Raw genomic sequence first — 14,842 nt, forward strand, 5'->3', positions numbered from 1 at the left:
ATATTGTGACATGTTGACCCCTACCTCCCCAGCGGTACGTGGCGGTAACGTAACGCTCGCGTTACTACGGTAATAGGCGAGTTCCCGCCCCGCCACTCCCCTCCGCGGTGACGTCACCGAGGGATATCGCGGTCGCTAGGCAACGCGAGTCAACAGCGGCGACGTTACGGTAGTAACAGCGGTTACCTCCGCTAGCGTTACATAGCAACACAGCGCTAGCAACAAGGGTGCCTATTACGTGGCCGTATTGTCCGATCGAGGCTACATAGGGAGAAGCGAAGGCTATTCATAGTCAGTTGTACTGTAACAGTCGCCGAGTCGAGTTGTACTGAGTCAGTCAATGAGTCCTGGAGCTACCGCCGAGTTAGCCAGCAACTAGTCAGTTGTATTCTGGCATTTGGAGTGTACTAATTGTGATACTGCAGATAGCAGTAATCGTAAATCTGTAATTTGAGTGATTGTAAGTGCGAATGTGAAATAAAATTCGCTACATCGAATACATCGAGAATTTATTTGTCGCGATATACGCCCGATACGCGACAGTATTTTAAATTCGCATTATTTTGACACAACTAAATTACTGCCTTTTCTGTTGCCTGTACAGTCCTGCTACAATATGGACTTTATCTACTGCAGGCATGCGGTAGGGCTCCGTGTATCAGATAACCTGTCATTATCAGAACATCCAAAAGACGAAACACTCGGTCCGTATGTACCAAGTTACATGGCGTTGCATAATAAAGACCGTCATCTTAATAATAAACCTGAGTTTATATTATTTAGTTATTATTATTATTATTATTTAACTGCAAATGGGGTTTCACCCGGTGGCAGTTGTACCACAGTAAGACAACAGACAAATAACACACATAAACGCGTTGAAACAAAACACAGCACACAAACATTAGTAGAAGAGTGAAACATAATAGGATCGTACTGAAAGTCATGAGCAACAAGTTTTTATAAAGTAACATGCTTTATTATTGACAAACCAAATACACCACCTCCATCTAGAGACCTTTCTTTATTTTTCCACATAATCGCCACTTCTTTGTACACATTTCTCCCAGTGTTCTGGGAGTTTGAAAATTCTCCTTCTGTAAAATTCCGTTCCAGTCATCCGAAGACACTGACGCACTGCTTTCTGAATTGCCTCCCTTGTCTCAAAACGTTATCCACGCAGCTGATCCTTCACAAATCCGAAAAGATGTTAGTCGGAGGGTGCCAGATCAGGGATACAGGAGGGGTGTGGAAGTACTTCCCACCCCATCTTTGCAATTGCTTCCAATGTGAGGCGAGCGGCGTGGGGGCGAGCACTGTCATGCAGGATGATGATGTTCCGTCCCGGACGTTTATCGGGCAATGCACGACGGAGATTGTGCAGCGTGTGGACATAATGAGCAGGACTGATGGTTTGCCCAGGTTCTAGGAATTCGGCCAGAATAAACCACTCTGCATCCCAGAAGACTGCCCATCACCTTCGCAGCTGATGGCACTGTCTTTGCCTTCTTTTTTGACGGAGAATGCAAATGGTGCCATTCCATACTGCCGTTTCGTTTCAGGCTCGAAATGGTGAAACCAGCTTTCGTCACCTGTCACAATACAGAGCAAAAAATCATTGCCTTCGTGTCGATATCTCTGCAGCAGTTCTGAGGTGATGGCTTTTCGTTGAACTTGTGGTCTTCGGTCAATAACCGTGGGAACCAACGAGCACAAACTTGCCTATAGCTCAAGCTTTCAATCATCTCCTGTACTGCACTGTGCCCTATTCCAAATTTTCGGGCTATTGTGTCCACAGTCACAAGCCTGTCATCTTGAATGATCTCATCCACACTTTCCTTGTTGCGTTCAGTTGAGGCTGTTCGAGGACGACAGCTCCGAGGCTCATCTTCGATGCTGGTGTTCCCATCTTTAAAATGTTTCACCCATCTTCGAACACTGCTCGCACCCATGCACACACTTCCATAAGCACGCTGAAGTCTCTGGTGAATTTCTGCAGCAGGGATTTCCTCTTTCACAAGAAATTCGATGACAGAACGCTGGCGAAACGACATATCGTTGTCGGCCATTCTGTTAGGAATGATACTGGTCACGTGATGCAAGCTATTGACGTCAAAAGACACTCAAGGTTAACACAACAGCTGGTTCCACCTACCACCGTACTCTCTTTCGTCTGCTGTTCCCAGGTTGCATGCAAAGAAAATTTGCTCATCACTTTCGGTAAGACCTACGTACTATACAATAAACTAACAGTATTGAATGCGTACGGAAGGTATGACCATTGACCGGAATCAAGGAAATTTTAAGGCTAAAGAGCCAGCGTCGACCATAAAAGGAGTTGAACAAGTTATCAAAAAATTGAAAAATAATAAAGTTCCAGGATTGGATCTCATCACGGAAGAATTAGTGAAATTTTCAGGCCCAGAATATGCTAACACTTAAATCAGCTAATAGTTAAGATACGGATAACTGAAATAATCCCAGAGGAATGGAACCTAAGTACTGTATGCCCTATCCATAAGAAGGCGATGTCATGGTATGATCTAATTATAGAGGAATTAGTCTGTTGTGCATAGCATATAAAATATTTTCCAACGTTCTATTTAACAGACTCTCTCCCTTTGTGGAAGGCATAATTCGGGATTACCAATGTGGGTTTCGTCAAGGAAGATCAATTAACGATCAGATTTTCACTATACGACAGGTCCTCGAAAAGTGTAATGAATTCCAAATTGAAATACATCATTTTTTCATTGACTTCCGATCAGCCTATGACTCCATAGATAGAGATAGTCTTTTTCTGGCAATGGAAGAGATGCACATTCCACAGAAGTTAATCGCCTTAGTCAGAGGCACTATGAGAAAGACCCAATGCCAAATTAAGATTCAGAATGTGTTGTCCAGCCCTATAATAACTAGAAATAGAGTTTGACAAGGGGATTCCCTAGCCTGCCTTTTGTTCAATATAGCATTAGAGACGGTAGTGAGAGATGCAGGCATCAACACAAGGGGAACTATATTCTATAAGTCAGTTCAAATTTTGGCATTTGCAGATGATATTGATATAATTGGTAGAATACAAAACTCTATGAAAGAAGCTTATCTTAATTTGGAAAGAGCAGCAGAAAAGATGAATCTACAAATTAACCAAAATAAAACAAAGTACATGCCGGTAACCAAGAAAGACTGTGCAAATGGGCCCGCATATATTGAAATTGGCTCATATAAATTTGAGGCTGTATGTAGTTTCACTTACCTTGGATCAGAAGTTAACTGTAAAAATTACATCAGTGATGAAATAAAAAAGCGTGTACTTGCAGCAAATAAACGTCTCCATGGCCTTAGGAAACACCTGAAATCCCAATTAATACCCAGGAAAACCAAAACTATGATGTATAAAGTACTTATAAGATCAGTGCTATTTTATGCCTCTGAGACCTGGCCACTGTCAGGATCGGATGAAAGACTGTTAAGTGTATTTGAAAGGAGGATCCTGAGATATATCTTTGGACCAGTGGAAGAAAATGGAATATGGAAGAAGAGGTATAACCATGAGCTATACAAACTATTTAATGAACCAGACATTATTGGATTTATAAATGTGAAAAGGCTTGAATGGGCTGGACACATAGACGTGCCAGCGAGAATAGAACGATTAAAAAATACTTAACACTAAACCAGAAGGAAATAGGAGAGTGGGAAGACCAAGATTAAGATGGGAAGAATGTGTGTGGCAGGACATAAAAATTTTGGGTGTAAAGAACTGGAGGAATGTAGCATCGAATGGAGAAGAATGGCGAGCAATCCTGAGGAAGGCCGGCGCTTACCAAGGGCTGTCGTGCCAGTGATGATGATGATGATGAATGCGCAATGTCATGTTCTCATTTCCCTTCATTTCGCTTTACTACACTTACATCACCCTCCCATCCTTAACGCTTTTCACTTCACTTCACTTCACTTCACTTCACTTTAGATGACTTCACTTTCTTGTTTTTTTGCTGACTTCCACCCCACCTTCACTTCGCCTCATTTATCTGTTTCCTAACTGTTTTCCTAAAATTGCTTGGTTTACAGGAGAGTCCGTAAAACATCTGCAGGTAGTTGGTTCCAGAGCTGTATGCTCCTATTTACAAAGGAGTATTTCCCGATATCTGTCCGTTGCCTTCTGCTCCTAATTTTCTTGTCATGATCGCCCCTGCTCAGATAGCATGGCCTTTGTAATCCATCGCCTATAGCCTTCCGAGCCCGTTCTCCCGTGTATGCTTTAAAGAGAGCGCATATGCGAGCTATCATCTTTCTATCAAAATGATCAATTTCGTTTAGCCTCTGCAGGGGTAGGATCCCATCTTAACAAGGAGACATACGTACAGCTCAAAAATAATGAATATTCCATTGTTACCACGAACACCGTTCCTGGCCGCATTTATTTCCCCCTTACACCCATATCATTCTCAAATTGTTCTGCTTGAGCAGGTAGTTCTGTGTGGCCGGAAAGAATACTAGTTATAGTTAAACACCGTCTTAAAATTTACTTCAGTGATCAACAACCTAATTATCGCAGTTTAAATTCGCTCCCTAGGCTAAGTTTTATGTCACTCTAAAGCAAGAGATGCACCGTCCACTTCTAAATAAACTTCTGAGTCCTTTCGGTTTCCAAACTCGGGGTCTCCGCTATGACACGCTTAATTTTTCTTGCTTGCAAGATACGGTATGTTCCCTCCTATGTACTAATTTGTTTTTAAGTTACAGCAAAGACATTAGGACTAACATCGTGGATATTCGAGAAAACAAGTTTTCACTTCAATAATTTGATTTGTCTCATTCAGGTCCGTCACACTATCAATTACAAAGTAGATAACTTTCAATCCAGTGTGACATACAAGTTTACAACACTTCAGTCTTTATTCACCTTACATGTTTCGATACCAAAGAATCATCCTCAGAGGCGCACCACTACGAGCAGGAAACACTGTCACAAAAGATGTTTTAACATTATGCACTTAGGTTATGAATAGTGCTCACTATATCACTGTTTGCCTATGCAGCCACGTTGACGTGCAGATTTACGTGTGATGTTTCGTTAAGCGTATTTGCTGGGTATTCGATTGGGGTTTCCCACAGCACGCACTGTGATGTTCACTTTTCCATAAAATAGCTTCCCTATGTATTTAAAATTGTATTAAAAATCTTTTGTATGTAAAAAATTAGTTATTATGTTAAAAATTGTGGACCAGCATTGGGTCATGTTGTTTTTCTTCCGGATGGTAGAAGATGTCGATTATTTCTCTTGGTTGTATGTTCTTATTGTTAGTTGTGTAGTTTACGTGCGTGCTGTGTCGTATGTACATACGGCCGTTACTAGGGAACGGCTCGGTAAACAAATTCCCGCGGTAACGGATACAAGAAAGAACGGTGTTTCCTGAGCGAGTCGTGCCGAGGAGTTATAAGAAAGACAACCGGGCGACCAAGTCAGTTCTGTACTGGAGGCTGTGAAGGAAAGAGTCAGTTGGAAGGGAGCCGCCATTCAGAGGGGACTTGAGCGCGGTAGCTGAAGAATCTCCACTGTTAGAAGCCGTTACCAGGAACGGCTGGTGAAGACACAGCAGGCTGCAAAAGACTGGGGGGGTAGAAGGCGGCCGGCGGGTAAGGCTGACAATCTTACCGCCATCTGTGAGCCGACTGCCTAGAAAAAATGTGGGGGCCTCAATGTCTCACGACCTTCTGGACCTTCACGGCCTGTTACAGGGATAATTTTACCTTCTTAACTTCATTTTTGTTATTTCTAAATTATCATTATAACGACTTTGCAGTGTTGTCTTACAGTGAGCTAGGAAAGCATTTAGCCTATACAGGCCTACTGGCGCAAAAGTTACATGAAACTGATGTTTTTATTGAATTAAGGCTTATCTTTCCCATTTCTATCCGATGCTTGGGTGATTTCCATTCAAGGAAATGCAGTCTGAACACTCTTAAGAACGTGTTTCTTACAACCGTGCATGGAAACAGTACACAAGAGGAAGACATATTCGAGAAGTGGTCAGGTAGTAAAGAGTGAAGTAGGATACAGGTGACCGTTGGATGACCAGCACCCACCCACCCACACACACACACACACACACACACACACACAAGTTCCGTTACGTGTAACTGTCACTATACAACCCACATAAATAACCCGTGGCAAGATCCTTGACAAATTGTAAATGAAACCCTTCTGTTGTTCGGCTAAGTGAAGAGAGGGAAACGTAACTCGCTGGGGACAGTCTTCAGGCAAGTCCTGTGCTTATTACTTTCTGTGGAAAGTGAGATAACACAGACACTGTGAAATGTTTGAGTATTATTCACAGAAGCAAAATATTACTTACTACGGGAGAGAGTCAGTAAATGTCACAAGTTGAAGTAAAACAGCTGTAATGGATGTAATAGGTTTTCTATTTGTATCACTAGGTAGCAGCACGGTCCAGCTTCATGACAGTCTAGGTAACAGACGCGCATGCTCATGTACAGTGGCTGGTTTCACTAGTGAAAATGGCGACCGTGCTTGAGGATTGTACTGCTGAAGCGTAGCGTTCTGTTGCGCGGTTTCTGTGGGAAAAAGGCACAATGCAAAGTATATTCATAACGTTTCTTGTTTAAGGCGGGAAGTGTTTGTCGCATAAAGCGGTTCACAACTGGGTCGAGAAATTCTCTCAAGTACGTTCAAAAGTCGCAGATGATGACCGACCATGTCGCCCTGTTGTGATTGCGAGAGACGCAACTGTGCAGAGGGTGGAAGAGTTGATCGAGCTGACAGGAGAATAACAATAGGCATTATGGCAACTGCACTATGGTGTGCTGCTTCATCGTGACAATGTCAGATCCCACACAACCCGAGTAACCCACGACAAATATCAGGAACTTTAATATTCGCCTAAGAGTCCAGACTTGGTCCCTAATGACTCCCATCTGTCGGGCACGCTGAAAAACCTTCCTGGTGGCAGAAGTTTCGCTGATGAAGATATTGAAATGGAGGTGCGGGAGTGGCTGAAACAGCAGCCAAATTTCATCTGTGCTGGGGGTTTCGACATACTGGTAAAGCGATGGGACAAGTGTATCAATGCCGGTGGAAGATATGTAGAGAAATAAATATTTTTTTCAGGTTCGAATATCACATGTTTTAAGTTTTATATCCATTTATGACCTATTTACTGGCTTTCTTTAGTGAGTAATCCCGTAATAAGTGGAATTAACAATTAAGCGACTCGATAAGAATGTTTCGGTTATTAAAACGAAAACAAATCATATTAAGAGAGAGGCGTAATAGGTTGCAGGCCTTAGCTTATAGCGAACCTATGCAGCAAATATGTGAATTAAAAAAATGAGATAAACACAAATGATGAGACGAGAATCAAAACCACGAAGAAAGTAAGGTAGAAAAAAAACTCCGTGGTTTTAGTCCGCAAGCGAACTATACCGACCGAGCGACCGTCGCTTGTCGGCGAAGTTAGTGCCAACTTTAGCGGATAGAGGGTCTCGTGTGGTCAGCGCAACGGATCCCAATGGTCTTTAACCTCGGGATTCTAGACCGGAGCCGCTATTTTTTTGAAATAGCTCCTCAAGTAACCTCACGAGGCTGAGTGGGCCCCGTTCCAGACCCACTACTTCTCAGAAAATCTGGCAGCGCCAGAACGCCTGATCTCCATGGAATTATTTAATCAAGCTGTGCATTTTTAGGTAGCAGACAGGAAGAAAACAGATTCTGAACGGAACTGTGTCACGCATTCCCCGAATTGAATCGCATATCAATGAAAGTCCGATGCCTTCGCAAAGATCACACACGCCGCGCGCTGTTAACAGGGAACCACAATATGGCCACTCTACTGATATCGTAATGTGGCCAGCCACAATCCACGCAGCTCCTCCGCAGCTACGTGCTCCGTGGAAAGGAGACCATGCTGTAATGTGACACTCGGTACACAATTAGGTCGGCAGAAAGGGTTCAATGTCTTCAAGACACTCACTTGCTCATAGTTCCCCTCGAAAATTAATGGTGCATGGCGATACCATGAACACAACTGTGGGGAACGAAACGTCACATAACGGAGTAAGAAGTTGCTTCTAAGCCAAAGACTGCTGACATATTTAATTCCGAATGCATGAAATTTAACTTTTCGCACCTGAAAGTGTCGGAGACACGACACCTGATCCGTTTGCACTCAGGAAGAAAGTTTATGTTCTACACACACACTTCAGAAATTTTTTGTGCTTTACAATTTACGCTGACATATTCTTCTTCTACTAATCCAACTGGGCAGTCGGGATAGCTCAGTCGGTACAGCGATTGGCTACGGCTGGAGGACGGAGGAGTCGGAGTTCGAGTCCCGGTGGGGAAAGAATTTTCTCTTCTCCATTTCGTCTGGGGATCACCCAGCTTCCTATACAATGGGTACCGGGGGTTCTTTCCTCGGGGGTAAAGAGGCCGAGGCCTGAAGCTGACCACTCATCTCGAGCTACTTCCGACGTCAATAAAATATGGACGTATACATCCCTTCCCCTCTTTCAAAGCTCGGACCAGCTGGCCAATTTTCGCGAAACATGATAATTTCCTTCAACAGTATTACCAGCGTGACAGAAGCACGAGTGGAACTATAATAGCAACTTCGAACACGGGGGTTTGAAGCATCCTACACTGCGATGTAGAAAATAAAATAATTCCAAGAAAAATCTTAGTATATGCAAAAAAAAAAATGGCATCAGGGCGAATTTCACGCAAAATAATGGACAACAAACGTCAAGGAATAAGATGATAAGAGAGGTGAGAAGGCCAATCGTATAAAAATTGGATCGGGAAAGGCCAATGGGCCTATTCCAAAAATATACAACTTATATTGAGGTAATTTTCTTGCAACACACCAAGCAAAATAGTTCTTTTGCGGGCTAAATCCAAGGAGTTTGTTTTTATATCAAGCAAAATTCTGGCAGTGGGAATATTTTCGTTACTTTCAGTCTGACCATTTGAATTATGTGTAACTCGCGGGGTTCGTAGGAACATAGGTATAAATATTCCTACAAATTCCGCATAAATATTTTTTTATAATACCAATACTAATAGTGCGAGCAAGGCGAATTTGCAAAACGGTGAGTTTATCTGAAACAACAAATTTAGAAGTGATCTATATTTAAATATTTTCATCTAGAAAAAACACTATTACTACTACTACTACTACTACTACTACTATTACAACTACTACTAATGATAATAATAATAATTACAATTGCAAGGAATGGATGACTTCTAACTGCAGGAAAACTGAGTTTCATGACAAACTAGACAGAAGTTGAAAGCGCTAACACTCGGATTAGATGGAGTTTTATTGTGTTATAAACGCATAATTACTGAATACAATTTTGAACTGAAGCTTTGTGCAGTAAAGTATTCTGGCCGGAACTGTTTGTGCTGAATATGTACAATCTTTTTGGGAGTGAAGACTCTGAATCGCGCTTTAACATTACTTGCTCGCGAGTGTAACAACCTCAACATGAGACTCGCCCACTGGCCGAGTAGAGCCGTAACTCCCTTCCCTCATACTCCTCCAAGACTTGGCGTGTGGGCACGCGGGCAACATAACCTTCGACTTGTTGATGTAAGGAATCACTAACCCACATACCGCACTGAACACTGTACCCTGTACTTCTCTAAGGTCTATACATCTGTTGTCTGAAGTGCATCTGACCTAAACGTCCTTCCAAAACTTGGCTTTACTCCCATCTGCTGGTATGTGCCGAACCCAGTGGTCACGCACGTTCCAGTACACGTGTAAAGCATTTCAAAGTCCGTGGTCCCTAGTTTAAATCCCTGTCGAGGTCTGTAAGTATATCTGCCTTTCTTCGTGTTGCACTGTGATATTAGGAACCTGTTCTTCCACAGCATAGATCCCTGTAGCCTGAGTCGACATTTGTGCCCGTGAGGTGGTCCTGGTACCCACCGAATCCGACTGCGAGAGAGGAAAATCGTTTGCGACCATTTATATGCGGGATCTGTGGTTCACGACAGTGACTATGAATAGTACTTGGTACCTTCTAGAATGTGACTCCGTACAGAATGGCACATACGTTTCCGAGTAATGTACCTCTTCCATCGTCAGAACCTAAATACGAGTGAGGTACACAAATAAGCAAACATCAAGCAAAGTCATCGGCTTAAGCTTCGACTAAACAGGATTCACTGTATGTGGCGACTAAGATCAACCTTTGCTAAAAGCAATAAAATAATCTCTTTCGCAGGAATGACTTCCCAACAAGAATGGAAGAGGCATTTCAATGTTATGACAGGTCCAGTATTCATACAAGTGCAAGTGTTAAGGTCCTCACCTTCGAAGAGGGTCCCTGCCTCTGCAGCTTGTCCCGTGGGAAAGATGGTCTTCACGAATATCCCCATGTGGCCTTTAGGAGAGTCACGGCCACCGACGATGCTGAAACCCAGCGACTTCTTGCCGACCCCTTTCTCGAACACAACGGCGTGCAGCGTGACAGGGGCGGAGGAACAGACGGCTGCCAGGAAACCCGGGCGAGATGTAGGCGATCCCGCTGGGGTACCGGGGCTTGTACCGGCAGAACTAAGGCGACTATGCGGCAGCGATGCCGTGCTGTGACGTATCGAGAGAGGGACACTTGCCGGGGATGACACAGGGGAGCAGGGACTAGACATGGCCATGGAATGCCGATGATCTTTGATGATCATTTCAAAATTTGTATCTGGAAGAGATTCTCTTCCACCTGTACCCAAAGTTTTGGAGCTTTTACCTATTACTGCAAAATTTCTTCGAGTCTTTGGCGAGCTATCGTGTATTATGGTCGAGTCTGAGGGCGTCTTACATCGAAAACGCACATGAGAATTAACAAGTGTCTGGGAATTCCCGTCAAGGACTGGAGGGCTGTCGATATTTGGAGTCTTCACAAATACATCGTCGTCCTCACAGTTGTCACGGATCTGATGACTGGAATTTCGGGCCGAATCTCCGTTACAGTGATTATTGTTTTTATTTTTCACTGAGTTGGGAGCAAAGGCGCTGTCTTCAGAATCTCTGTGGTATAAGGAAAAACGATCTCTTTGTACTGAGGTTTCGCTGGCGTGGGACCTTCTGCTTCTTAACCAGAAATCTAATTTTCCTGCTAATAATGTTTTTGGTGGTACTGATCGGGAGCATGAACCGTCAATAGAGTGTCTCGTACCAAGCGGCTCGGGTTCATGAAAACCCTCACCTAAGTCTTCACTTTTGGACCAACACAATTTCGACACCTCAGACTCGTTCTGAAGAGCTGCAATATGTTCTGTGCTGCCAATTGTGTGAGGCGTTGAGCTTCCATCACCACTGAATGTCGGAGTGGTTGACCTTGATGACCAAACACTGTGGTCCGACATCTTCCTCTCTTCACTGGTGTGCCCGTCTGTTTCTGAATAACTTTCGCTCTGCTCATCTCGTGCTATGACAATGTCAACGTGAAAATTGTTTAAATGGCTCCACGGTGATGGCGGCAAACATTTATCCAGCGTACTCTCGGCCTCTCCTAACGTTGTCATTCCGCGCAGAAGATGACCATTCACGTTAACTATTTCGTCGCCAACTCTCAAACGCCCGTCTCTGTAAAGAAATCAAGAGTTAAAAAAGGCAGAATAACACGTAAATGTAAAGAAAAATAAAATATATGATAATGCCAACATTAGAAAGTAGAAGGAAACCACAAGATTAAAAGTAGGAGGGAAATTATTTACAGAAGTAGTTTTAAATATTTAGGAAATGTGATCAGTAATGGCAATAAAATGATAATTGTGTTAAGGAAAGGATAAAAGCCGGAAACAGGGCCTACTTTGCAAATCTTAGTAACATAATATCAAGACCAGCTAAGCTACAAGTATACAAAACATTAATAAAACCTGAAGAAAGCAGTCTTCTGGGATTTGGNACATACGCGGCAGAAACATGGACCTTAACAGTAACAGAAGAGAATGCAATGAGAATGTCCGAGAGAAAAATAATACGCAAAATATACGTACCAGTGATGGAAAATAATATATTGAGGATATGATACAATGAAGAGATAAACACATTACTGAAGGGAGAAGATATAGTAACCGAGTGACAGAGAATAAGATGGTTAGGATATGTCGAAAGAATGGAAGATAATGCAGTGCCAAAGAGATTATTAAAAGGAAGGCTAAATTCCAAAAGAAGAAAAGGAAGACCCAGGATGAGATGGCCAGACGATGTTGAGAATGACCCGAAGAAGATGAAGGTGAAAGGATGGATAGGGAAGATGAGGAATAGAGAGCAGTGGAGACTGGTTGTAGAGGAGGCCAAGGCTCACCCAGGCCTGTAGCGCCGAGTGGTAGGTATACCGTACATGTAGAATATTTTTTTTCTTCAAACCACGCAAGCAGCAGTAAGTACTTAATAATGATTATGGAATGACATCAGGAAACTTTATCATATCCGAAAATCTAAGTGTCAAGAGTACTAGGTTCCAATATCACAACATTCATAAACACACTTAGACATCTTGTGACGGTAAGACACAATCTGATTTATCACACTTAGATACATAAGAAATCTCATTCAAATATATTTGGTGACCGATCTTTCGTAGAAGTTGAACGTGATAACGACTATCCGGTGGATGCGAAATTGGGAAAAGCCTGTTAGTAACTAATTTAGCGGAGGCCGTGCCATAAGTCAGGCGGATAGTCGCCGGCTTCCCACAGCGGCGGCCAGGGTTCGAGCCCAGGATTTCTGGTGGACAGAGTGGAACTGGGGCAGGTTTTCTCCAAGTACTTCAGTTTCCCCTGCCAATTCTCATACCATCGGCTGCTCCAAACTCATCATGTATCATCCGGGTTTGGTACAATAGGCCAGTTAGCGGCCGACGTTCCAAGTGAACTCAGTCTCACCCCACCCGGAGAAACTTAAAAATGAAAGAAATCTATCAACGCAAAACGTTGATATGAAGAGATTTCATTTTAAAAAAAAAGTGTTGTTCGTTTCCTAAGAATGCTTGGTCTCAACAAGGGTAAGAACGGATTTCGTGATTCGGGCAAAATATGTTGATCACCAGAAAGCTGTGTATGGATTGCATACAAATATAGAGTGCATATGACATAGCAATAACTTTTCGTAGGTTCTTCTACCACGACGTCAGTAGCTATACTATACAAGTATGTAGCGTCGAGTAGTCCAACTACGGATGAAGTGGACGGGATATGGAAGGAAATAGTCGCGACCTAGGAATTTGCCTGGAGGTACTGAGGAGAATCATGAACCTGATAACCGGTGTCTCGGCCGATATTCGGCCGGAGAAAGCCCTTCTACACTCTTCAGCGTTACCTCCAGACTGCCCGTTCGGTACACCTTACGTGAGACGGAACAAGGTTAAATGGAAACTGGTCTTCACCGGAAGACGCTGGCAGATCCGAGTAAAAATTAACCCAAAATTACCTATACTCGTTTATCGAAGAAGCAGGTTGTAGCACTTGGGAAGCTACTTTAAACCTAATTTTAGACCCCTGCTCCCTAAATGAAAAAGGTAAGGGCATTTCATATGCCGCCAACTTTAAGCCGATTGTCTAGAAAATGTGGGTCCCTCAACGTCTCACACACCTTTGGGACTCCACGGCCTGTTACAGGGATAGCTTTACTCTTTTACTTACTTTTACATTTCATACTGTTGCGTGCCACTAGAAAAGAGCCCTGTCTAGGTTAAACAGAGGTTGTTTCATGCGCAAACGGAAGGTGACACGGCACCAGGCGCTTGAATGTCAATCTGTTTCCTGGTCACTAACTCCGACACATATTGTGGATCTTGAAATGTGTCTTAGAAAATTCATTCCTGCCATAAATGGAAACAACTAAGCCAGACTGTCCAATATATATATATATAGGGAGGCCCCTCGTTGGTGTCTCCACCTTATCGTGGTGAGGGGGTTTGAGTATGCCAAGGATCCTGAGAGCTATACCAGCGGTAGCGTAGCTACTGGCAGGGCCTCCCTTGCTGGACAGGTCAAAGGGTAGGCATCAGACGAAGAGAGACATCAAAAACCAAGGATTGATGCCGGAAGCAGCGTCATCAGTAGCGACTTGAAGCACAGAGCAAATGATGCTCGAGATGGTTCAAGTTCGTATAGCAGCAGGCGTGACCAGAGTGGTTTGAACGGCTGCTGTACTGCGATGTGGAAAGCAAATGGAAAAACTACCACATTATCACTTTTCCTGGATAGTCTCTTTCCAAAAACAGAGATACCATATATGCGAGATGTTTCCTCTGGAGGCAAAACAATCCGGAGGTAAACTACTCCCCCAATCGGATCTCCGGGGGGGAGTGTTTCTAGAGGAAATGTCATGCAGGCGTTACAACAAGAAAAAGTGCGAAGATCAGAAGAAACAGCATGGATACAAGATTGGAACATGGAATGTCAGGACCTTGAATCAAGCAGGAAAATTGGAGAATTTGAAAACGGAAATGCAGAAGAATGAAGTGTCTGTGCTAGGTGTCAGCGAAGTGCGGTGGAAAGGACAAGGTGAAATAAGAAGCGGTGATTATACAGTGTATTATTCCGGAGGTGAACGGGCTGAAAGAGGTGTGGCAATAGTGGTGCATAAAAGTGTAGTGAGGAGTGTTGTTAAGAAGATTGCTTGTAATGACAGAATTATTGCTCTGAAGTTAAAGACGGAACCGGTAGATGTACTGATTATGCAAGTGTACATGCCAACATCAGAGTATGAAGATGATGAAGTGGAAAAAGTGTATGACACAATTGAAGAAATTCTACAGGAAGATGGAAGCATCATATTGGGAGACTGGACTAGCACTG

General features: G+C 43.2%; 1 protein-coding gene across 6 annotated transcripts in view; it reads right to left on the bottom strand.

Annotated features, from left to right (window-relative positions):
• LOC111862957 overlaps positions 1–14,842 on the bottom strand; it is a 292,851-nt gene that overhangs the window by 18,499 nt on the left and 259,510 nt on the right. For 5 of the 6 annotated variants that reach the window (XM_023848845.2, XM_033750869.1, XM_033750870.1 and 2 more), the window contains one exon: positions 10,351–11,621. In XM_023848845.2, the coding sequence (XP_023704613.1) occupies positions 10,351–11,621 (1,271 nt within the window). Of the gene's footprint in view, positions 1–6,439; positions 6,586–10,350; positions 11,622–14,842 lie in introns of those variants that run through there. The other variant, XM_033750873.1, reaches the window with a different exon arrangement.

The sequence above is a fragment of the Cryptotermes secundus genome, unplaced genomic scaffold, assembly GCF_002891405.2.
Source record: "Cryptotermes secundus unplaced genomic scaffold, Csec_1.0 scaffold856, whole genome shotgun sequence".
In the NCBI taxonomy this organism is placed as follows: Eukaryota; Metazoa; Arthropoda; class Insecta; order Blattodea; family Kalotermitidae; genus Cryptotermes; species Cryptotermes secundus.